We start from the raw sequence: 26,914 nt of genomic DNA, 5'->3' as shown, positions 1-26,914 counted from the left end.
GAAGGTCACCATGTCTCAGGTAAGGAGAAAGTTGAAAAGTAGATCACTTCATGTTAACCCATGTTGGTGCAAGGATTGAACATACACTGTTGGCATCACTGTTTTATCATCAAACCAGCCATTCAGGCAACTGAGCTAACCAACCTTACAGACCATGCAGTATTTCTTTAAATACTAACCATAGTCTCTCATTGTCAAATTTTGATGCATGATCCAAATCCACTATAGTGGAACAGCCCCTCATACTTTCATATTATCCTTTGTTAATTTTTAAGACACTAAATTCAAAATGAACGATACTGCATTTAAATAATGCAAATTTCTATCGTATTAAAATCACTATTTCCCAAAGGTTCCCCTTTCAGCAAGGTTGCTAGCGAGCCCTTTCTCAACACACTATCTTCAACCTAAAACAGCCCTAGTCGATTTTTCAGCTGAAAATGTGTTGCTGCAAAAGCGCAGCAGGTCAGGCAGCATCCAAGGAACAGGAAGTTCGACGTTTCGGGCATAAGGTTTTCAACCTATTTCAGAATCTTAGTGCATAAACACTCCAGGATTTCATTCATAAGAGTCTAATTACTGATTTGGCTTAACCAGTCTATGTAAATTTACACAGTCCATTGTTGTGTTACCCAATTTATTATGCACTTTCAATTTCCTGATTTATATCCTGCTCTGGACTACCATTATCACTAAACATTGTTTAGTGTCCTTTGCTATTTTTAAGCTCCAGTCTAACAGATTTTATATTTAAATTCTTAGGTCGGTGCTCCTCTCAATGTTATTGATCTTGACCCACATTAGGAACACTACCTCACCTTAGTTTTTTGCCTATTTCCCCCAAAATGCCAAATATTCTGGGATATTCAATTCCTAATATTGGTCACTTTGTAGCCACACCTCTGTAATGGTAACTATAACATACCTATTCATTCCAATTTCTGCTTTCAAATAATCAATCTAGAGTATCTTTAATTCTGTCATTTTAACATTATTCCCCATTCTGATGAAAAATTCTATTTGTTGGTCTTTCAGGTATTGAGACTGGCTTTAATGCAACGAGGGGTACGTCAGGTACCAAGAGATCAATCGTGTTAGGGGATCCTCGAGTCCGAGGTGCAGACAAACGTTTCTGTGGCCAGCAGCAAAAAATCTCAATGGTTGCTTCCCTGGTGCCAGGATCAAGGATGTCTGAGAGGGTGCAGAATGTTCTCAAGGGGGAGAAGGGCCAGCAAGAGATTGGAACCAATGACATAGGAAGGGAAAAGATTGAGATTCTGAAGGGACATTACAGAGAGTTAGGCAGGAATTTAAAAAGGTCCTCGAGAGTAGTAATATCTGGATTACTCCTGGTGCTACAAGCTAGTGAGGGCAGGAATAGGATGATAGAGCAGATGAATGCATGGCTGAGCAGCTAGTGTATGGGAGAAGGATTCACATTTTTGGATCATTGGAATCTCTTTTGGTGTAGAAGTGACCTGTACAAGAAGGACGGATTGCACCTAAATTGGAAGGGGACTAATATACTGGCAAGGAGATTTGCTAGAGCTGCTCGGGGGATTTTAAACTAGTAAGGTGAGGGTTGGGACCTAGGGAGATAGTGAGGAAAGAGATCAATCTGAGACTGGTACAGTTGAGAACAGAAGTGAGTCAAACAGTCAGAGACAAGGTAGGACTAATAAATTAAACTGCATTTATTTCAATGCAAGGGACCTAACAGGGAAGGCAGATGAACTCAGGGCATGGTTAGGAACAAGGGGCTGGGATATCATAGCAATTACAGAAACATGGCTCAGGGATGGGCAGGATTGGCAACTTAATGTTCCAGGATTCAAATGCTACAGGAAGGATAGAAAGGGAGGCAAGAGAGGAGGGGTACTGGTGTTTTTGATAAGGGATAACATTACAGCTGCACTGAGGGAGGATATTCCTGGAAATACATCCAGGGAAGTTATTTGGGTGGAACTAGGAAATTTAAAAAAATAGGATGATCACCTTACTGGAATTGTATTACAGACCCAGTAATAGTCAGAGGGAAATTGAGAAACAAACTTGTAAGGAGATCTTTATTATCTGTAATAATAATAATAATAATAATAATATGATTATGGTAGGGGATTTTAACTTTCCAAACATCGACTGGGACTGCCATAGTGTTAAGGGTTTAGATGGAGAGGAATTTGTCAAGTGCGTACAAGACAATTTTCTGATTCAGTATGTGGATGTACCTACTAGAGAAGGTGCAAAACTTGACCTACTCTTGGGAAGTAAGGCAGGGCAGGTGACTGAGGTGCCAGTGGGGGAGCACTTTGGGGCCAGCGACCATAATTCTATTAGATTTAAAATAGTGATGGAAAAGGATAGACCAGATCTAAAAGTTGAAGTTCTAAATTGGAGAAAGGCCAATTGTGACGGTATTAGGCAAGAACTTTCAAAAGCTGATTGGGGGCAGATGTTTGCAGGTAAAGGGACGGCTGGAAAGTAGGAAGCCTTCAGAAATGAGATAATGAGAATCCAGAGAAAGTATATTCCTGTCAGCGTGAAAGAAAAGGCTGGTAGGTATAGGGAATGCTGGATGACTAAAGAAATTGAGGGTTTGGTTAAGAAAAAGAAGGAAACATATGTAAGGTATAGACAGGCTAGATCGAGTGAATCCTTAGAAGCGTATAAAGGCAGTAGGAGTATACTTAAGAGGGAAATCAGGAGGGCAAACAGGAGATAACTTTGGCAAATAGAAAAGCAGAATCCAAAGGGATTTTTACAAATATATTAAAGGACAAAGGGGTAACTGAGGAGAGATTAGGGCCTCTCAAAGATCAACTAGGCGGCCTTTGTCTGGAGCCGCAGAAAATAGGGGAGATACTAAATGGGTATTTTGCATCAGTATTTACTGTGGAAGAGGATATGGAAGATATAGAAGAATGTAGGGAAATAGATGGCAACACCTTGAAAAATGTCCATATTACAGAGGAAGAAATGCTGGATGTCTTGAAACGCATAAAGGTGGATAAATCCCCAGGACCTGATCAGGTGTACCCTAGAACTCTGTGGGAAGCTAGGGAATTGATTACTGGGTCCCTTGTTCAGATATTTGTAACATCAATAGTCACAGGTGAGGTGCCAGAAGACAAGCCAGGGAACTATAGACCAGTGAGCCTGACGTCAGTGGTGGGCAAGCTGTTGGAGGGAATCCAGAGGGACGGGAAGTACATGTATTTGGCAAGGCAAGGACTGATTAGGGATAGTCAACATGGCTTTGTGAGACATCATTTCCCATGCACAAACTTGATGGGGTTGTTTGACATAGTAACAAAGGATTGATGAGGGCAGAGTGGTAGATGTGATCTATATGAACCTCAGTAAGGCGTTCCACAAGGTTCCCCATGGGAGAATGGTTAGCAAGGTTAGATCTCATGGAATACAAGGAGAACAAGCCATTTGGATACAGAACTGGCTCAAAAGGTAGATGACAGAGGGTGGTGGTGGAGGGTTGTTTTTCAGACTGGAGGCCTGTGACCAGTGGAGTGCCACAAGGATTGGTGCTGGATCTCTACTTTTTGTCATTTATATGAATGATTTGGATGCAAACATAAGAGGTACAGTTAGTAAATTTGCAGGTGACACCAAAATTGGAGGTGTAGTGGACAGCAAAGGAGGTTACCTCAGATTACAACAGGATCTGGAAGATGAGCCAATGGGCCAAGTGGCAGATGGAGTTTAATTCAAATAAATGTGAGGTGCTGCATTTTGGGAGAGCAAATCTTAGCGGGTCTTATATACTTGATGATAAAGGTCCTAGGGAGTGTTGCTGAACAAAGACCTTGGAATGCAGGTTCATAGTTCCTTGAAAGTGGAGTCGCAGGTAGATAGGATAGTGACAGAGGCATTTGGTATGCTCTCTTTTATTGGTCAGAGTACTGAGTACAGGAATTGGGAGGTCATGTTGCAGCTGTACAGGACAGAGGTTAGGCCACTGTTGGAATATTACGTGCAATTCTGGTCTCCTTCCTATCGGAATTATGTCATGAAACTTGAAAGCGTTCAGAAAAGATTTACAAGGATGTTGCCAGGGTTGGAAGATTTGAGCTATAGGGAGCAGGTTCAAGACTGGGGCTGTTTTCCCTGGAGCGCCGAAGGCTGATGGGTGACCTTATAGAGGTTTACAAAATTATGAGAGACATGGATAGGGGAAATAGACAAAGTCTTTTCCCTGGGGTCGGAGAGTCCAGAACAGATAGCATAGGTTTAGGGTGAGAGGGGAAAGATATGAGAGAGACCTAAGGGGCAACTTTTTCACACAGAGGGTGGTAGGTGCATGGAATGAGCTGCCAGAGGAAATGGTGGAGACTAGTACAATTGCAGATTTAAAAGGCATTTGGATGGGTACATGAATAGGAAGAATGGAGGGATATGGGCCAGGTGCTGGCAGGTGGGACTAGATTGGGTTGGGATACCTGGTTGGCATGGACGGGTTGGATCGAAGGGTCTATTTCCATGTTGTACATCTCTATGACACTGTCATTTCTTTGCTTACTTTTTACATTACTGCTTTTCTGGATTATTTTGCCAGTTTTGCTTTCATCCAACCCTGAGTTCTTTCTTCATAACCACTCCTGAACATAACTTGCAAATCCCACTGTCAGAACGGTAGTCTGGTCATGCCAACATACAACTCGTTCACCTTTGTGATGTAAAATCATTGTAGTAGCTGCATTTCAAAGCTGAAGCACATTGCTTGTTAGTTATTTTAAAAGAAACCTCTTTGCAAAAGTAAGACAAGGATAGAGAGTTCTTCCAGGACAATTACTAAATTCAGCATTTGTCATAAAGCAGGTGACTGCAGACTCCTGTGGTATTAGTAGAGATGTTTATATTGTGGGTTTACTACAAGTGGGGTAAATAAGCAAGGCTATAAAGCTTTGTTTGCAGTTCACAAATCTAAGGTCGAACAATTTGTTTAAAATTTAGTTTAGAAGACACCAATATTGAGTTTAGAAGCAAGTTTAATTTCGCTATTAGGAGGAGGTTAGGGACTAAGTCACATCAGCAGAAAGTTTTAGTTCATAAAACATCCAAATTAGTAGAGTCCAGTTAGAAATCTGCAGGTAATTATAATCGTGAAAGCATTCAGATTTATAAGTTTCATGCTGACAGACTTGGAACAAGCTCATTAAATTGTTTCCATTGTTCACAGCAAAGAAACTAAGGAGTTGGTTAAGTAGAACCTCAAGGATGGAGATGGGCATATCGTTTTTCTGGACTTGACAGATGGTGTTTGCAAACAGGGTGGCACTTTGCTGTGTGTTTTGAGATATTTCTAAGCAAGTTCTATATTTAGATAGCTTGCTTTGTTGTTTTATTTCTTTGTCTAATAAACTCCTGCTCATTTTTAAATACAATCTGCGGCCTCAAGTGATTAAGCCTCTGGTGACTAACCACCCTGTTAACAAAACACAGAAAAAAAACTCAGATTTATCAAGCAAGGTCTCATTCAGAGATCTGACTTGTCCAGTAGTACCATCAGCTGGGATCATAGCATTTTGTATAACTCCTACCTACTTCAGAACTGATCCCAACGTCTAAACAACCCAATGCCCTTCGTTGTACACCAGTACTCCAGCCACATGTGAAAATCACTCACTCATTCACTTATTCCTGTGTTCATCAGCATGTCAACTGAGACTAATTCTGAGATTACTACATTTCAATTCTCCTTCCTAACTCTGAAATTTGCTTTCAGGATCTCACTTCTCCTTGCCACCCAAAGTTATTGCTATCAATGTGAACCATGCACCTGCTTGTTCAATCTCAATGTCCCTGCAGAATGTCTTCCAGACACTCGTGATATCCTTGACCCCTAAACCAAAGAGACAACCTATCACCTTGGTGTCACATCTGCGACTATAGAAATATCAAACTATTCCCCTAATTAATGAATCCCATAAACACTAATGCTCTTACATTTTTCTTCCTTCACCCTGTATAGCTGAGTTATCCAATGGTATCACCAAGCTTAATATAAGGACGTAATGGCTCAGACTTACCAATTTCCAGATAGTTATTTCTATAGTATAGACTGGAGAACTGCAGAATCCCTGATATAGCAGAATCTTAGGGAATAGCCTGGTAAGTGAAGGAAGAAAATGGGAAATTCCCCTACTCCTGGAATTCTCCAAAATTCTCAAATTAAATAGAGAATTCAGAGAGTTCCCTTGTAGTTATGCTAACAGTTACCCACGAAAAACTAGGTTTTTCATTGTCCTAAGTTAACCCCAGGGCAACCATTAAAGTAATCACTCCACATACCATAAGGACCCCAAGTATATCTCTCCCAGACCTCTTCCAGAACCTTAGCTGACACACCTAAGAGCTGACACCAACCATACCATTGGATACACCCCTCTTCCCTGAGATCTGTTATTCTGTCTCTGCCCTTGAGACCTTGTATCCCACCCCTGTTCTTGAGACCCGGGGTGACACGGTGGCTTAGTGGTTAGTACTGCTCCCTCACAGCACCAGGAACCCAGGTTCAATTCCAGCCTTGGGTGACTGCCTGTGTGGAGATTGCACACTCTCAGTGTCGGCATGGGTTTCCTCCAGGTGCTCCAGTTTCCTCCCACAGTCCAAAGCGGACAGGTCAGGTAAATTGGCCATGCTAAATTCCCCACAGTGTTAGGTGCATTAGTCAGAGGGAAATGGGTCTGGGTAGGTTACTCTTCGGAGGGTCAGTGTGGACTTGTTGGGCCGAAGGCCCTGTTTCCACACTGTGGGCAATCTAATCTTAATTCCACACCCAGATGTTCGACCAAAAAAAAAGAGGAAAAACCTCATCCCCAGGGAAACTGACACTACCCTCTTTCCTTTGGGACCACATTTCCACTCTATGCTAGAACAGACACATAGAACATAGAAAAATACAGCGCAGTACAGGCCCTTTGGTCCTCGGTGTTGCGCCGACCCAAGCCCACCTAACCTACACTAGCCCACTATCCTCAATATGCCTATCTGATGCCCGTTTAAATGCCCATAAAGTGGGAGAGTCCACCATTGCTACTGGCAGGACATTCCATGAACTCACGACTCGCTGAGTAAAGAATCTACCCCTAACATCTATCCTATACCTACCTCCCCTTAATTTAAAGCTATGCCCCCTCGTAATAGCTGACTCCATACGTGGAAAAAGGTTCTCATTGTTAACCCTATCTAAACCCCTAATCATCTTGTACACCTCTACCAAGTCACCCCTAAACCTTCTTTTCTCCAATGAAAACAGCCCCAAGTGCCTCAGCCTTTCCTCATACGATCTTCCTACCATACCAGGCAACATCCTGGTAAACCTCCTCTGCACCCGTTCCAGTGCCTCCACATCCTTCCTATAGTACGGCGAGCAAAACTGCACACAATACTCCAGATGCGGCCGCACCAGAGTCTTATACAACTGCAACATGACCTCAGGCCTCTGGAACTCAATTCCTCTACCAATAAAAGCCAGTACGCCATATTCCTTCTTCACAGCACTATTTACCTGGGTGGAAACATTTAGAGATCTGTGTACATGGACACCAAGATCCCTCTGCTCATCCACACTACCAAGTATCCAACCATTAGCCCAGTGCTCCATCTTCTTGTTACTCTTACCAAAGTGAATCACTTCACACTTGCCTACATTGAACTCCATTTGCCACCTTTCTGCCCAGCTCTGCAGCTTATCTATATCCCGCTGTAACCTGCCACATCCTTCCTCACTGTCAACAACTCGACCGACTTTCGTATCATCCGCAAACTTGCTCACCCAACCTTCTAGCCCCTCCTCCAGGTCATTTACAAAAATGACAAACAGCAGTGGTCCCAAAACAGATCCTTGCGGAACACTGCTAGTAACTGCACTCCAAGATGAACCTTTACCATCAACTACTACCCTCTCTCTTCTTCCACCCAATCAATTCCTAATCCAAACCTCTAACGCACCCTCAATACCATATCTCCGTATTTTTTGCAGTAGCCTACCATGGGGAACCTTATCAAACGCCTTACTACATCTGCCCACCCCCTGCCATTGGAACCCAACATACCTTTCTCAAAAGATCCAAAATACCCCAGAACCCAATAACCACCCTTCTCAAAAGGGCACTGGATCAAAGACCCCTCCCTCCCCTCCCCTCCCCTCCCCTCCCCCAGGATCTCTACCAGACCCAGCACCAACTACCCTAAATACTCCGTCACTTAACAGGCACCCTTTCCACCTTAAGCCTTGTCACCCTACCCAACTGAGATCTTATCCTCACAGTTACCTTATGCACTCTTCCTTTCACAGGAACCAATGTGGTTGGACATTTAAATCACAGGATACAGCAAAGTGTGCTGTAAAAAAGGGAGTGCAGTTTATCATGCTACAACTCTCCTGTAGCGCAAGGATACAGTTGCATCTATAGGACAGAGAGGAAAGGTGCCAAGGTGTTGGGATAAAACCCTGAAGACTTTTCTTAATGCAAAGTATATAACAGAATCACAGAAGTGTTAAGGTGCAGAGGGAAGCTCGTCAGTCCACTGTGTCTGCACCAGCTCCTCAAAATGAACATCACTACTTGTTGTTAATTTCCTACATTTTTTCTGAATATGCTTTATCTCTATCCAAATAATCATCCTTTCAAATGCTCAACTGAATCTACTGCCAGCATTCAGGTGATGCATTCCATATCCCAATATCTGCTGTGAGTGTTTTTTTTCTTATATCACCCTTGTTTTTTTTTTGCAAATCACTTTAAATCTATTCTGTCTCGCTCCTGTTTCTTTTAGAAGCAGGAACAGTTTCTCCTGATTTACTCTTTCCAACCACTGAGGATTTTGAAAACCTCAATCAGATCACCTATTAATCTTCTCTCCAGGGAGAACTCTTAGGAATGGGCACCAAACCTTTCCACAGATACTGCCAGACATGCTGAGCTTTTCCAGCAATTTGTTTTTGTAGCCTAAATACCACATCTTGTGTGTGTGAAGAAGCAAATGGGTATTTGCAAACCTTTACCAATGGCATGGAAATTTGATAAGGCAGTTATCAAAAGATGCATGGCTTTGAAAACAGAGGCAGTAAATACAAAAAAGTCAATCATGCTCAAGTTTTATAATTTGCTAGTTAGGCCTTAACAGGTATATTGTATACAATTCAGAACACCATACTTCAGAAAGGATGCCCATATCTTGGAGAGGGTATTTTGGCATTTGACTAAAAAGACATGAAGGATAAGAAACTTCAGTTATGGCAGGAGATTGGAGAAATTGGATTTTAATTCATTGAGCAGAAAAATTTGAAGTGGAGACTTAATAGAGATTGAGGGTTTGGAAGAAAGCAGCAACAGTTTCCTCTGGTACGAGGGTTGTTAACCAGATGTAATAGATCAAAACAGGTGAAAGAAATAAGGAAAAAAGTGTTTCTGAGATGCACAATAAACCAGATAACAGATCATAGATTCCACTGGAATGTTCAAAAAACAATTAGACTTCTATTTAATTCATTCTAGTTAATTTTAATGAATTAATTCGGGATAAAGATAATCTGTCATACTAAACTGAACATTCCTTGAAAGAGTTAGTAGTGGCAGGAGGGGATGAATGGCTTCTTTCTTGGCTATATGATGCTTTGATTTTACGTTGTTTGCAATTTGCCTCTGTCACAAAGTTATGAAAACAGGGCTTTATTTAATATACAGAAAGAGTACAAGAGCATGTAAGGAGGAACATCAGATCAGAAACAGGCCGTTTCATCTTTGAGCCTTTTCTGGCATGTCACAGATCTGGCTGACATGTGATCCAACTCCATACATTTGCCTTTGCTTCACTTCCTTAAATACATTTGGTTATCAGATTATTCTCAGATCTACAATAAACACTTGACCTAGCACCAACTGTCACTTGTAAAAGACATTTCTGAATTTCAACAACCCTTTGAAATTAGAACGGTTTCTTAACTTCATCCCTCAAGAGGCCCTGGTCAGACAATTGAGATTATGCAGATGGATATTTGATTTTTAAGATTGCGATGCTCTGAAAATCATGCTTAATGCATCATGGAAATTTGTTCTGGAGTAAAGGAAAACAAAAAGCAAATGTCGTGAACTCTATCTTTGGGCAGTTAACAAGAGCAGACTTTTAAGAAGCTCATACAAAGCAGTAATTGGCCATTCAACCCGTCAAGCCGCCTCCATATTCAAACAGATAATGGCTCCCACTACACAATTTTTCCCATATTCCCATATACTTTGATGTCTCTATTGATTTCTATCTTGAACATACCCAATGACTGAACTTCCACAGTTCACGGATGAAGAATTCTGAAGATACACCAATTAAGCAAAGAAATTCCTTCTTAGTTGTAAACATATTTGTCTTCCTTTCTTAAATAAAATAGGAGGGCAAACAAGCAAACATCAAAATGCACAGTAAAAGCTTCTTGGAATAAATAAAAAGGAAGACAGAGGCCCCAAGTGAACAAAGGGAATGCAGCAAGGGAGCCAGGAACTGGCAGAGAAGTTTAATACGTTATATCAATCTTCATGGTAGAAGACACTCCGAGCATTTCAAAAATATTAATTCAAGTGGGAAAGGGGGGACAGGGCAGAAAAGTGGAAATAACTACAATAGCTACCAGTCAAGAAGTGCTGCTAGGGAAAATAATAAAGCTAAGGATGCAATAGAGATGTGCAATTTAGAAATACTTAATATCAGAAGACAGAGTCAATACAGATTCATGAAGGTAAAATCATACCTGACAAATTTATCCAAATTTTTTACGACGACAATAAGCAGGATAGACAAAAGGAAACCAGCGGATGTAATGTATTCGGATTTCCAAAAAGCGTTCAGTAACATACCAACCAAAAGGCAACTTAATGAGATGAGTCCATGTTTAGGGTAGCATACTAGCATGGATAGATAAATAGCTAACCAAGACAAGACAGAACTGGAATAAAGGGGGTATTTTCATGATGGTAACCTGTAACTGGTAAAGTGCCACAGCAATCAGGACAGGAGCCACAATATTTGCAGTAGAGATTAATTACTTGAATGAAGAAAATAAAAATACTATTGTCAAGTTCACAAATGACACATAAATGTGAAGAATCACATCATGAATCACAGGATCCCCACAGTGGGGAAACAGGCCATTTGGCCCAACAAGTCTACACTGACCCTCCGAAGAGTATCCCACCCAGACCCATTCCCCTACCCTATTATTCTATATTTCTCCTGACTAAAGCATCTAACCTACACATCCCTGAACACTAAGGGCAATTTAGCATGGCCAATTCACCTAACCTGCACAACTTTGGACGATGGCAGGAAACCAGAGCACCCTGAGGAAATCCACACAGGCACAGGAAGAATGTGCAAATTCCACACAGATAGCTGCCAGAAGCTGGAATTGAACCTGGGTCCTGGTGCTGTGAGGCAGTAGTGCTAACCACTGAGCCACCATATCAAAATTAACAGTCTGCGAAGATATATAGATATGTAGGCGAGTAGGCAAAACCTTAGCAGATGGAATAGACAGAATGGCCCCATGCCATATGATCACTGGGTCAGTAAATACCATGCAACCATCAAATCCAAGGTCCCCACTTAGGTTGAACTTTAGCACAAAGAGCAGAATTTTTATGAATGTGCATTCAACATGAGGTTGTTTTAATTCCCTAATCAACCAAGTGAACATCAAATGAAAATTCCTCAACGCACACTTCAGCCAATTTCATGTGATTTTCTTTGGCCTTCGGATGTGGATGTTGTTGGCGAGGCCACAATTTATCACCCAAACTTAATGCCTCAAAAAGGCGGTGATCAGCTGCCTTCTTTAACCACTGCAGCTCCTACAGGATAGTTGTACATACAGTTTAAAAAAAGTGTTCCAGGATTCTGACCAAGCGACAGTGAAGGAATGGCGATATAGTTCCAAGTCAGGTGGTATTTGGCTTGGAGGGGAATTTGTTTCCATCCATCTCCTACCCTCTGCATCAGTAAAGACAAGCATGCCCTGCCCTTGGAATTCTTTGAAGAGGTGACAAGTAGGTTAGACCAGGGAAACCCAGTGGATGTGATCTATCTAGACTTCCAAAAGGCCTTTGATAAGGTGCCACACGGGAGGCTGCCGAGCAAGGTGAGGGCCCATGGTGATCGAGGTGAGCTACTGGGATGGATTGAGGATTGGCTGTCTGACAAAAGGCAGAGAGTTGGGATAAAAGGTTCTTTTTCGGAATGGCAGCCGGTGACAAGCTGTGTCCCGCAGGGTTCAGTGTTGGGGCCACAGCTGTTCGCATTATATATTAATGATCTGGATGAAGGGACTGGGGGCATTCTGGCGAAGTTTGCAGATGATACGAAGTTAGGTGGACAGGCAGGTAGTACTGAGGAAGTGGGGAATCTACAGAAGGATCGAGACAGTTTGGGAGAGTGGTCCAGGAAATGGCTGATGGAATTCAATGTGAGCAAATGCGAGGTCTTGCACTTTGGAAAAAAGAATACAAGCATGGACTACTTTCTAAACGGTGAGAAAATTCGTAAAGGCAAAGTACAAAGGGATCTGGGAGTGCTAGTCGAGGATTCTCTAAAGGTAAACATGCAGGTTGAGTCCGTGATTAAGAAAGCGAATGCAATGTTGTCACATATCTCAAGAGGGTTGGAACATAAAAGCACCGTTGTGCTACTGAGACTTTATAAAGCTGGGTTAGGCCCCATTTGGAGTACTGTGTCCAGTTTTGATCCCCACACCTCAGGAAGGACATACTGGCACTGGAACGTGTCCAGCTGAGATTCACACGGATGATCCCTGGAATGGTTGGTCTAACATATGAGGAACGGCTGAGGATCCTGGGATTGTATTCATTGGAGTTTAGAAGATTAAGGGGAGACTTAATAGAAACTTCCAAGATAAGACATGACTTGGAAAGGGTGGATGCTAGGAAATTGTTTCCGTTAGGCGAGGAGACTAGGACCCGTGGACACAGCCTTAAAATTAGAGGGGGTCAATTCAGAACAGAAATGCGGAGACATTTCTTCAGCCAGAGAGTGGTGGGCCTGTGGAATTCATTGCCGCAGAGTGCAGTGGAGGCCGGGACGCTAAATGTTTTCAAGGCAGAGATTGATAATTCCTCGTGACATCAAGAATCTAAGAGCTATGGGGAGAATGCAGGTAAGTGGAGTTTTAATGCCCATCAGCCATGATTGAATGGCGGAGTGGACTCGATGGGCCGAATGGCCTTACTTCCACTCCTATGTCTTATGGTCTTATGGTATTTCAATTAAGGGGATTTTGTCTTTTAGTGTATTGACTCTATTGACCTATTGTTGGAGCTGCCCTGATCCAGGCAAGTAGAGAATATTCCATCACACGTTTGACACCTGGCTTGTTAATTGTGAGCTGGATGTCAAGGGTAGATTAGATTCTCTCATTGGAAAATTATTGCCTCACACTAACATTAATTGTCACTTTGCAGTCCAAGATCTGTTGTCCAAGTGTTAACTGTGTAGATTTTGCGCAATCTTTCCTGCACGTTTTAGGCTTCTGCTAAAATGCACAGTAAAGGAAAGATGTGTCAACTTGAAAACTAGTCTGCTGTTTGAAACTTGTGAATATGGAGCATGATTCATTTGCAACTTATACATTGAAATGATAAAGCAAAATTTCACTTGAAGCAGCAATCTGGTATTTTTTGTATGTTAAAAGAGGTTCTATGAGAAAAGCATACTATACTTTTGCTGTAAATAAAAATATGCTGTTTAATATGCTACGTATCATGTAAATATTACATCATAATATCCTTTTAGGTTTTAGGATGCATGTATCTATGAACTACTAATCAAGGTCTGTTTCAGTTCTGTATTTGAGAGACAGGTAGGATGATGCGGACTCAGTATATTGAAACAAGAATCAGGCAATCAACTTATCATGGTAAGGTAAACATTTTGATTTTAAAGATGCTTGTGCTCTTATTCTTGATAATTGTTACATACATAGATAACAGATTGGTCTATTTATTTAACAAAGATTCTCAGTTATTCCATTATGCTGGCATATTTATAATTTCTTTTTAAAACGCCTAACCAATAAATATTCACATTACATTTCACTTTCCGTTTTGAAGGTGGCTCACCACTACTTCCTGTTTTTTATTTAATCCTATGCACAAATCAACAAGTCACAACTTTTTAACTAGCTATACAAATTATTACCTGCATATTGTAATACAAGTAACTGAGAAATAGAGTTACGCATGTGGTGAAAGATAAATCCACTGACAACTTTTATCTAACATTGCGTAAATTGTATTGTACTTTTATACAGCAGTAAAGAATATACAGTCCATCATCATTGTATAGTAGCCAACTAAAAAGGAACTGCAAGCTTATACTATGCATCTAATAAAAGTTCATGGAAAAAGGTAATGAACTAAAATATCAAATATAATGCAACTGGATTATGCTTCCAAAAACACCCATAAAAGTGTACACTTCAAGAATAAATCTCAATACATTTAAATGTGACCTTCTCGATTCAATCCTTACCTGTGACCTTTGTGCCAAGGTAGGTCGTGCATGTCTCCAGAATACTTTCCTTAGGACATCAGGGAACAAGCAAGCAACTACGATAACAATTATGCCTAGCCAGGCTGAACCACTGGACAGCATGTGTACAAAGACACAGTACATGTCTTGTGATTGCAAAAATGGCCTGAAAAGGAAGAGATTGGAGATTAAAAATATGGTAAGCGCATATTGCACCTCCACATTCAGGTGAAGCTCCTCCTTACTCCCACTTAATTACTTTTTTAAAAAAAGTAGTAACTCACACTGCAACAAATTCCAAATATCTCAACTTTAGTAAAAGTTCACACAATGGAGGTATTTGCAAAACACATTCAAAATTTTAATATGCATCTACAAAAAGTGTATTGATAACAGTTTCATTTTAACAGGACAATCCAATCCAAACTGTTTTTTTTAAGTAAAGGACTCATTATTTTAACATAATTCACTTTTCATTAAGAACGTACATGTCCTAACATATTCTTTAATCTGACTACTGCGAATATGTACAATTTCAGTCATTCCGAACATACAAGTATGTGGAATTAGAGAACAAAGTTGATTTTCAAATGGGCATTCATTATACCAAATGTCAACAATGAGATATTGTGGGCCCATAACAAATCAATGGAAAAATTATCACCTACAATGAACAGGAAAAGAAAGTACCTTAAATCTGCATACATTACGACTTTCAAAATCAAAATAATTATGCACATGAATAAACTATATAATTGTACATAGCACATTGTACTTATACAGCTTAAGTACAGTGTCACACTTAAATGCGATTAATATACTCAAAACAAATGAAAGGAAATAACATTTGAACTTCTCTTTGAACTTAAAGTTATAGAAAACAATGAGAAACAATGTTCCATTGTATTTAATGGAAATACCGTTTAAATGGTATATGCATCAAGCAGCTTGCCTGATTAGCACCACATCCACACCCACTTACTCCTTCCACAATTTACACATAGGAGCATCAGTGTACTAACTACAAGATGTACTGCAGAAATTCAGAGACTGCTTAGACAGAAACTTCCAAATCTATGATGTGGAGGTTCCAGTGTTAGACTGTGATGGACAAAGTCAAAAGTCTCATGACACCAGGTTATAGTCCAACAGGTTTATTTGAAATCACAAGCTTGCAGAGCGCTGCTCCTTCATCAGGTGGACTATAATCTGGTGCCAGGTGACTTCTGACTATGACCACAATTGTTTAGAAGGACAAGGGCAGCATGGGAACACCATACCAGTGATCCTTCTTGAGATGATTTTGGGTCCAGAAGGGTTAACTCTGCTTCATCTCCACCAGTCCCACTGAGATTTCCCAACTACTCCTATTTTTGTTTCTGGATTCCAGCATGCACAGTTCTTTGGTTCTTGCTTTCTCAGATTAAAAATGTCTTGCACAAGGCAGCCATCTAGACAAAATCAAACCCAAATGCCCAACCCTCACACTAACACAAGTCCTGCAGCTCGAGGTGATGGGACAGGATTGAGCCATCTGGCAGCCTCTCACTTTAGACTGGCACATACATAGTGGAGGTTGACTTGGTCATTTTGCAATTAAAAGAACAACAGATGATCACTTCAGTGGCTTTCTTCATGACTGAGTAGTCCTCTTAAGGATCCATTCTGCTCACCTTGCATGGGGAAGGGGTTAGATAACATTCCCTAAAATTAGACTGTTCTGTCATCAATCTGGCTGGAAAACCACAACCAGTGGGCTCAGCTACCTGTGATCTGAAAACTCAAATCTCAGAGTGGAAACCATTCCATGAAAAACAATTGTCTTGAATGATGAACTACCCTGTTTCCCATGAATGCGGGCATTTCAGAGCGATCGCTGCCCTGCAGGAGACTCTAAGAACAGGTGAAGAAAGCTTGGGAAGGTGGTTAGCTCTCCTACTGGAATGGAAAACCCTAGAATCAAATCAGGATGCGTGGACTTGGATTTGCCATCAAGAATAAACTCATCAGCTGACTGAGCTCAGTGTTAGCATCAACAACGCCTCCTTACTCAAATTACAATTGTCAAGAACAAGTAGGAAATGGTCGTGAGTTACTATCCCTCAACACTTGGTGACATAAACAAGTCCAAAAAAGGCTTATACTCTATTCTAGATGCCATAATTACCTAAAAGAAAGATAACATTATCCTTCTTGGTGTCTTCAACACCATCTAATGCACTGAAGAAATCAGCTACAAGACCAGGAAACACCAAAAATGGCTTGATGCAAATGGCTACATCAACCAAGGGATGGAAAGATCTCCATGCCTCTTAAAACTACCTCAGCGGTGATGCAAACAGAAGAACCCATCAAACAGCAAAAGGCAACTCAAAGAAGTAACAGAGAAATCACTAACCATTGGTAGACTGAGAAAACTGATCAGCTGTAACTCTGTCAACAAGCACAACATTTGGGGTTCTTTTTTAGTGTCACCAGGTCAATGAATGGACCTAGCATCTTGTCTTCAAGTTGTTACAGAGTAAGGACAGAACTCTTGACAGACAGAAAAACATCAGCCTATTCAACTAACTCTTAAACAGTGATACACTTGTACAGGATATGTTTGAGGAAATCCCCCAACTCTTCAAAGGAGATCCTGGACTCCCACCTAGTGTAGCTCAAGTTGAAGATACAATTCGACACATGAGGAATGGAAAAAGCCACAACAGTAGGCAGGATTCCACTGAACATTTTCAAATTTGGAGGAGCTCAGCTCATTCATCTCCATTAACTGAAAATCCTTGCTCAGTCATGAGCTCAATTCTCTTAACTAGACTGTTTCTCTCCCATCTATTGCTCATACACTCAGTCTATGAACAGTAAACACAGGAGGAACAGCCCATGGTTAGAGAATCAGCTCTTCACCGATTCTACTTATGACATGACTTTACTCCAGCTGGTTGTTGCAAGCGTTTGCGAGTCTTTCGGGGACACATTTGCCCACCGTCCCAGTGTATTTTGAAATCTGCACTTGGGTTGAGATGACTGGAATTAATTTCCCAGAAAACCAATATAAGCAACTCAATAAACAAAACTTGCTTCCTTTAACTGGGCTGATAACTGACTAAGCCATTGGACACGAAGTAACAATTTAACTCACTGCTATTCTGCATTTACAGATTGCTTCATATTCACAATCTTTCTTCATTTTCAAAATTCTACTTTAGTTTTATTTTACACCATTGTACTTGAATGTTCAACAATTTGGCTCTAAAACCAAGTCTATATTTATTTTTTGTGACTATTGTGTTCAGCCATTTAAAAAGAGATGAATGGTCAGCCAAAAAAAAGTGACAAATTAACATACGGGCTCAATTAAGCCACAGATTGGTGTAAGTCTTCAAATACGTTTCCAAGGATGATAACTGGATTCCCACATTTAAATTTGAGGGCAGGGTTCTACAAATTAGGTAAAAACAATGACTGCAGATGCTGGAAACCAGATTTTTGGATTAGTGGTGCTGGATTAGGCCTGCTATCTCTAGAATTTAGAAGGTTAAGAAGCAATTTGATTGAAGTCTTCAAGTAACTAGCAGGAAACGATAGTAGATAAAAATAAGCTATTTCCACTGGTTGATTCTAGAACCAGGCCACATGGTCTGAAAATTTCCACTCCTACATCTTATAGTCTTATGTTAGAAAACACTTCTACACACAAAGGATGGTAGAGGTTTGAAACCATCTTCCACAAATGGCAGTTGATACCAGATAGGTTATTAGTTTTAAGTGTGAGATATATTTTATGCTGAGGTATATTTTATTAATCAACCACAACCTCACTGAACAGCAGAACAGGCTTAAATGGGCTGAACAGCTGAGTCCTGTTCCTATGTTCTTAATATATTAAATGTTTACATTCAATTTATCAAATTATTAGTTGTACTTTTCATTATGGAACACAGGTAATAAAATATTTTGTCAGTTAGTACAAATCACTTACCAAATTATTGCTCCATAAAGCAAAGAAAATCCAAAGTAAAAAATTATTGAACCCCACATAACAAAGTGATTTATCCAGGTCCAGTAGTGTGTCTCGATTCCAAGCTGATTGCGTTTTGAAAATAGAGATGGGGTGGAGGTGAAAAAAGTGAAAGAGAGATTTATTTTTTTTTAATAAAGGATTACAAAGAAAACAGCATGCCAGGCATGAAATAAAATGGTTTAAAACACATTCTAATTAAATATTTACTTCATTGTCTTGGGCTTTAAATTTTATGTAAGTAACTTCAAATGAAATAAAGTCATTTTCAATATTACGAACCAGTCAAGTGAACAATTAATAATGGAAAACATTCATTCTTTAATAGTTTAATTATGAGGTTTTCACTTTGCATGTAGAGGTGATTACAGGAGCTTGAAGAAACTGTTTTACTATTTACTGCTGCTTGTAATGCCACCATACAAAAGGCAAACTGTTAACAGTGCCAACATAACTAAATTAAAACAATTTACCTACAAATGACCATATTTTATTTTTAAAAATGTACAACTATATTTTGTGTTAAAAATTCTCTAGTGCATACTGATCAAAGTTTTAAAAGAGTTACTGAGCAAGTGATTCAGTGAGGACGTATGCGTTATATCCCAAACATTTAATGAGAGCCTGAGATAAAACGTTGGGGGATCTATAGTCTCAATCAGTTTGTGGTATACTGCTGAGGAACCAGTTTATAATTGTTCTTTGAAATCTACAGTCAGCTAGTCTCTGGTGGGAATAATTTGAGATTTCAAGCTGCAGCTTTTGTTTTAAAAAAAAAGAGAAAGTAGTTACTGAAGAAATAAAGGTGTATTTAATTTTAGTGCAAACAATCTGTTTTGATTTGCTCAATTTTTAATTGCTCTTCGATGTATATTGCCCATGATTGTTATTGGAATCAGTATCCATTAAGCAAACAGCAATTAAGTACCACATGACTCAAGGGCATGCTTACTCAACAGTTTGACTTTGTGGCTTTAAAAAGGACATCATTGCACATTAACAGTGTAATAGTAGAATATGGTATAATCATCTCATTTTATATAAAGCAATATATCATTTGACATTGAATAAAATAAATAATTCAAAAGGATGATATATGCATGCATACAGAAACAGAATAAGTAGACCATCCTTTATGCTGTTTTTATGCCATTTGTTAGAATGTGGAACACAACCTTAAGAAGCAATTGCAAAAACTTTGTGCTTTTAAATAGAAACCAGATGAGCTTATCAATGAAAAAGGGAACGGAACAATATGGTGATAGGCTGAAATAGGGTAGATGCACAAAAAGGAGTCGTGTATGGAGCAAAAAAACCAGACTAGTTAGGCTGAATGGCATGTTCATGTGCTGTGAATCCCAAGTAACACTTTCGCTCGAATTAGCTTTTACTCAGTGATACCTATTTTTCACATAATGCAGAGCTAACAAAAAGGTAGCCTTTAAAATCTAATAATTCTTAATTTTATGATGCCCCTTATCAGTACTGATTCGTGCTACATGTCACGAAATGAAATCGGCACAGGTAAATGTACATTAGCACAAATACACTTCAATAAACTTTCCCTTATTGTTTAAGCCCTCAGCTTTAATAGCACATACTTACCTTTAAAGTAACCGTAATAAACATCACTGTAAAAACCAGAAAGCCAAATGTCCAGTTTCCAGACATCTAAATGTAAGAAGAAACAAGTTAAAACACAAGTCCTGATCTTCTACAACCCTCACAAAGAATGCATATTAATGACAAAGTGGAGTAATTGATGAAGTATTACCTTTGCTAGAAAGCAAGAAATCTCTCCTCTGTAAATTTCAATAATTATAATATTAAACAGATGGGATAGCAATCCAAATAGCCTAATCTACTAATTTGTTTTAAGTAAACTAAAATTACTTTGTAGATAATGATTAAAAATTATCAATTGAAGACCAATAACTTGTTGAACTCTGATGCTTGCATGGAGATCAGCTTGAGTAAACAGCATAAAATTATACAACCAAGTTTACATTGCTCTCAGGAAAAGCAGAACTTAAGAGTTTGAATACATACACAATATTCTCCTCAGTTGTGTCACAGGGCCAATAAAATGTTTCACATCACAGACAAATGGGCAGCTAAACTTTTTCAAGCACTTGAACCTTAAAAGGAAGGCCATTTAATGTTTCGTAAACCTCAAAGAATAAAAGTTAATACTTGCTGTGATCACAATTAAATGCAAATATTTAGCCAAGCTGTGCTTTTAAAAATGCTGCGTGTCATTAGTGATCATAGATGTGAATCGAATTTTCCTGAGTGTAAATTGGTCAAACCCTCTGTGGCGTGGGTGATTTATTAATCAATTCTTTAACTTGCTGTGTTTGAAAAGCAGATGCCAGTTCTTACGATTTCGTTAATATACATGCATAATAACACCCAAATATGCTAGCTTTATAACTTGGCTCAAAATCTTGTATCAAACAAATTGCTAAGCCTCCCTCAACAAAACCTTCCAAACCTATAGTCACATTTTCCAGAAGGACAAGGGTAGTAGATACATAGGGACAGCATCTGCAAGCTTCGCCTCTAAGCCATACACCATCCTGACTTGGAATTGTATTATTGTTTCTTCAAGTCACTTGGTCAAAACTCTGGAATAATGTCGATAACCGTACAATGTGTATTTCTACACCAACTGACTGCAGTTCAAAAAGTTAATTCAGATTGGCTATGAGGGATGGTTAATTAAAAATGCTGGTAATGTTACTGATGCTTGTGTCCTACTAAAGACTTTTTGTAAGAAGAGCTAATGTGGGTCTATAACTGCCCCCTAACCCCATCCAAATCAAGAACGGCTAAATAGGTTAGCCCTTTATTCATTATCTAGAAGCATGCGGGGTGATCCTGTAGAAATATACAACATTCTGCAGGATGTTGAGATGTTTCCATTTGTAGGCAAATCTCAATCTAGGGATCATCTTTGTTGAATAAAAACCAAAAGAACCATTCTTTCAAGGAGTACTCTCCATCATTTGTTGGGGGAAGGTTCCTCAGGTGACATTGAGCGATTACAGGAGGTCTGGGAGAAAGTTAGGAGTGGAGATCACTGGACACTTGGGAGGACATTTGAAAGAGTGCGAGGAAGATTTCAATATGTAATAGGACCCATGTTATGCAGTTAACGATTCACCATAGAGCTCACCTGGCCCCAGATGGTTTGCAAAATTTAAGCAGGGTGCATCTTCAATGTGCCCCAAATGTAAAATAAATACAGGTACCCTCACTCATTGTTTGTGGTCCTGCCACAGGCTCCATACATGCTGGAGCATTGTGGCAGCAGTAAGAGAAAGGGTCTTGGGGACCGAAGTCAAGGTGAACCTGGTTTCACTTCTCCTGGGTTTGCTGAATTTATCTCCCTCAGATGTACACGGGAAAAAGCTTTTTAACATCCTCACTTTTAGTGCGAGGAAGAACATTCTGATGTGCTGGATGTCTGAGAACCCCCCCAGGTCTGTCAGGGTGGCACAAATTAATTGCGGAAACATTCGTTTGGACTTTCTTACAAATAGGGGTGCATTAGAAAACAGAATTTTTATAAGATATGGCAGGCCTTTTTGAATTATTTGGAAGCAGATCTGTTCGCCATTTTCATCAGGGCTTTTGCCTAGCCATGGTGGTTTGGTTTAATAAGCCTAATGCCCTGAGGTGAAGAACTTTGAGCAAATATAGGTTTAATAGTTGATGCTCTCAAAGGTCGAGAGCTGAGGTTTATTACGCTGAGTAGCGTTATTTATTTATTTATTTGTTTATTATTGACTATGGTTGGCAGTTCTTCGTAAATAGTATAGTAGTTGGTTTATTGTTTGTTACAATATTATATTTTATATTTTTGTAATTTTATAATTTTGTAAAGAAACTTTTCAATAGAAATATCTAAAAATGGAGGAAGCTGTAAATCATAGACAAAAATAGATATTTCTTGGAAAGCTCAGCTGGTCTGGCAGCATCTGTGGAGAGAAACCAGAGTTAATGCTTTATGTCAAGTGACTCTTCCTCAGAACAGTTCTAAAGGAGGAAGAATCACTCAACCCAAAGCGTTAACTCTGATTTCTCTCCACAGATGCTGCCAGAGCTGCTGAGCTTTTCCAGCAATTTCTATTTTTGTCTTCGCATCTTTACTGAGTAAAGGGACAATGCAAAGGAATTTCTCTCTCTGTTGTTGTGGTTCTGTTCACCAAGCTGGGAGTTTTTATTGCAAACGTTTCGTCCCCTTTCTAGGTGACATCCTCAGTGCTTGGGAGCCTCCTGTGAAGCGCTTCTGTGCTGATTCCTCCGGCATTTATAGTGGTTTGTCTCTGCTGGTCGTGTCGTTGCGTGGCTAGTTGGTGTTCACCAATGTTTGTCATCTGTATGTGTGGCTACTAAGGATAGCTGGTCGTGTCGTTGCGTGGCTAGTTGGTGTTCACCAATGATTCACCAATGAACACCAGCTAGCCACGAAATGACATGACCAGCTATCCTTAGTAGCCTCACACACAGATGACAAACAACACGAATTCGATTGGGACAACACCACTATTATAAGGCAAGCCAAACAGACAACAGCCAGGGAATTCCTAGAGGCATGGCACTCATCCACAAATTCTATCAACAAACACATCGACCTAGACCCAATATACCGGCCACTGCAGCGGACAGCAACTGACAACCGGAAGCGGCAGAGACAAACCACTATAAATGCCAGAGGAATCAGCACAGAAGCGCTTCACAGGAGGCTCCCAAGCACTGAGGATGTCACCTAGAAAGGGGACGAAATGTTTGCAACAAAAACTCCCAGCTCAGCGAACAGAACCACAACAACGAGCACCCGAGCTACAAATCTTCTCACAAACTTTGAATTTCTCTCTCTTCCCCACATCCCCTCTTCATCCTAAAAGGGTAATGAATGCCTGGAATTCTCTGAGACTTGTGGCGGTTATATCACTCAAAGTATTTAAAAAGAGAAGGTATAAAGATTTTTGAAATACTGGGGAGGGAAGAGTTATTATTAGTTGGCAAGAAAGAGGATTGGAGGTCTGGGTAGATAAGCAATAGCCTTGTTAAATGTTGGGGCAAGATTGAGGGGCTGAATCGTCTGCTGCTGCTTATTTATTTTGTTGTTATGATGAAATTTAGGTTACTGCAACATCCTAACTATGTCTGCTGAGAAAGCAAATTTAGCAGAGTTCTTTTTATCTCCTTAACTTGAATGACCTAATACACATTTTAAGCTTATATTGTCACAAAATGGAGACCTGTCAACCACAGATTTCCATTTGAGACAGGTCTTCAACTTGCAACAGATGACATAGGACCTCATCCATCGTCACTCTTATTAAAAGAACTAATAAACAACATTTTATTATTTAATTTGGAATTTATGAGTAATATAGTTTTCATACTTGGACAATCTTGCAGGTGCCAAATTAGGTATCATGCAAGTAAACAATCAAATTCCCATGACTATACTCGAACGGCACTGAAATATTAAGTTCTACTTCATGAATATGAAGCAATAATATACACACTGAAAGTAGTTCTGTATTTCAAAATTATAAAACTTTCTACATTTTGTCAGAACCTTGCTCATTGGTCTCCCTCAAAATACAGCTCTCCCAAATACACATGATAAACAGCAACCAGCTTTGAGAACAAGCATGACTACCAATTTCCTGGCAGCAATGACAATTCTCTGAAAAGATAACTTCAAAACAGTTTGGCTTTCTCGGTATTCAAAAAATATTATTTCTCGATCAGTATTAATAGAAAATAAGGTTTTTTAAAATTAAGAACTGCAATTTACCTACTAGAAAATACTAGTTGTAAATCACACCTTGCTATATTGAACTACATTTATACATTACTAACAGATCAAAACATACATGTTTGCATGCAAGTAGGCATTTATTTCACATGACTACACTCGTTTTGAACTTCAAAATGGTCCAATAATTTAAGAAAATAATGGATAATCTCAGCACATTCTAAACTACAGTAGGCCACACAGATTATTTTAGCATGAATAAACTTTTACAGATTCCAGAGTGTTAGATATTTAAGGACAAAGCTAGTTTTATTATTTATTAAAGTATTAATAAAGACTACACTTTCTATCATGTGTAGAACAGATTGATGCATCTTTTTCAAATCCATTCATTCATATATTGGAAATATTTCTAAGACATCAAAGATCTACTTTAGAAGGAAAGTAATTGCAGTACTGAAAGTTTGTAATTTTTTGAAAACTAAACCCTCTTGTATCCAAGTGAATTGAGAAATATGAAGAATGTATAGCCTTTATCACCTTTTGCCCAACCCCATAAATGATACAAGATCCAAAACAGTCAACTCTTACCAGTTGCCTGTTAGATTTCAAAATCTGAAGTCATGCATGCGATGGGAGAGAGGAAAGGAAAAGAAAAAACCAAAATTTCAAGCATTTAGAAAAACCTATCAATTGTACAGCTATCAAAGTAACAATTACAACACTTCATCTATCCCATGTTGTACCTTCTAGAAAGAGAGAAAAAAAAATGATTGGTTAGGGCCTCATCACATTTTCAGGTGTTCCAAAGTGTGTTATAGCTGATGAATTATTGGTTCAAATTCTCCAAATATAGTACCTGATGCTGTTAATTTGAACAGTATAGCATTTCTATTAAACTCGCCAACTTTATTCATTTTCAGAACTAAAACAACCTTTAGTTATTTCCTGCGAAGTTAAAGGTAAAAAGTTATTATAGTCTCAGAGTACCATAGGACTGCTCTCTCAGAAAGAGATGACCGATGGTAAGTTTAACCTGAGGATCACCTCACCTCAAGCGAGGGGTAAAGTTGAAAAGGCTGAACATTCATTGCAAGCTCAGGTGTGGGAATTGAACCCATGCCACTGGTGTCATGCTGCATCACAAATCAGCCTTCCTGCCAACTGAGCAAACTGATCCTCATTATTTCTGGCATTATACTGATGTTGAATCCATTTAAATGTTAAGTTAATACATTTCAAACAACTTGTATTATATATGACATGGTATACTTCATCTGAATGCTATAAAGGTAACAGGATTTCAGTTATTTATGCTATTAAGGATGTAAGCAGTGATGGAAACTCTAAAAGATGCTCAGTTCCCAATTTATCAAATCTTAAAATCAAATAAACTTTAAAATAGAAGCTATAATTGAACAACAAAAAAAAAGGCTTCAAAGAATTTTAGTTTTAACAAGAAGCCCTACCTGACCATTGCCCATCATGGATGCATCATCTCCTCTCAGAAGATAAGAACCAAAGAAAAATATAAAGGCATGACAAAATCCTAGCAGTGTCCAATACAGAAATCTTTTGAGGGACAAGACCTCATTTCTGCTAATCTCTCTGTAAAAACACAAAATATCAGAGGTTTTACAAAATATCAATAATGATTTTAGTTACTTGTCTACCTAAAATGTGACATTTAACTGAGACCTGAAGCATATTTTAAATCTTATTCACGACTTAAAATTCAGATTAATACGAGTATTTCACCTGAAATTCATCATTCTAGTTTCCAGGTTGAAATGGTTATTTACTTTTTTCTGAATGCAGTTCATTGCCTCAATTCAAATAAGGAACCAATCTCTTCCATTCAGCGTGTGGAAAAGGTTTAAAGAAAACAATATTTAAATTCAACCTACTTGTACAATGATGGCTTGTTCTGAAGTATGTGGGGCTGCACATCTTGTTCAAACAAACTATAGATGAGGATGGGTAAGGAAGTGAAGCAAATGTTGTACAACGTCAGGTAAGCACCATCATATAATGTCTGTAAGAGAGGTAAATTAATGCAGTGCTCTCTAGCTATGAATTCATGTACATATATTATATACATTCTTGCTATCCAGAACGAAGACAAGACTTGTGGAAAAAAAATTACACTTGAATGCTAAGGAGGTTCAACTTTAAATGAGGAAAGTATTGTCTTCAAGATGACTTGTGGGAGATTGCTTCAAATGCATAAAAACCTGACATTTCAGGATCCTAATATTTCAGAAATGAAGAGCAATGTAGATATATTACATAAACATAACAATGCCTTTCATACCTTTGACACATCCCAAAGCACTTCACATTTTATGAATTGGTTCTTAAGTGAGCAGTTTAATGAGGCTTAGGAAGAGAATTCCAGTAATTATCATCCAGATAGCTAAAGGCCTATCTGGTGAATGGAGGGGTGAAGGGTACTAGAAGGTCCGATGATAGGAATGCAGATTCTGTTTAGAATTGTAGGACTAAAAGAGATTACATAGATGGGAAGGGCAAGACTATATTGGAATTTGAAAACAAGGCTC

General features: G+C 39.2%; 1 protein-coding gene across 1 annotated transcript in view; it reads right to left on the bottom strand.

Moving 5' to 3' along the window:
• atp11b (ATPase phospholipid transporting 11B) overlaps positions 1-26,914 on the bottom strand; it is a 173,773-nt gene that overhangs the window by 41,729 nt on the left and 105,130 nt on the right. Inside the window, exons 24-28 of the mRNA XM_060834740.1 lie at positions 26,261-26,388; positions 25,823-25,961; positions 20,180-20,245; positions 18,536-18,639; positions 14,554-14,719 (exon numbers count right to left, since the gene is read on the bottom strand). Of these exons, the coding sequence (XP_060690723.1) occupies positions 14,554-14,719; positions 18,536-18,639; positions 20,180-20,245; positions 25,823-25,961; positions 26,261-26,388 (603 nt within the window). The remainder of the gene's footprint in view (positions 1-14,553; positions 14,720-18,535; positions 18,640-20,179; positions 20,246-25,822; positions 25,962-26,260; positions 26,389-26,914) is intronic.

The sequence above is a fragment of the Hemiscyllium ocellatum genome, chromosome 13, assembly GCF_020745735.1.
Source record: "Hemiscyllium ocellatum isolate sHemOce1 chromosome 13, sHemOce1.pat.X.cur, whole genome shotgun sequence".
NCBI lineage: Eukaryota > Metazoa > Chordata > Chondrichthyes > Orectolobiformes > Hemiscylliidae > Hemiscyllium > Hemiscyllium ocellatum.
Note: the sequence above shows the minus strand (reverse complement) of the source record. Positions and strands in the feature narration are given on the sequence as shown.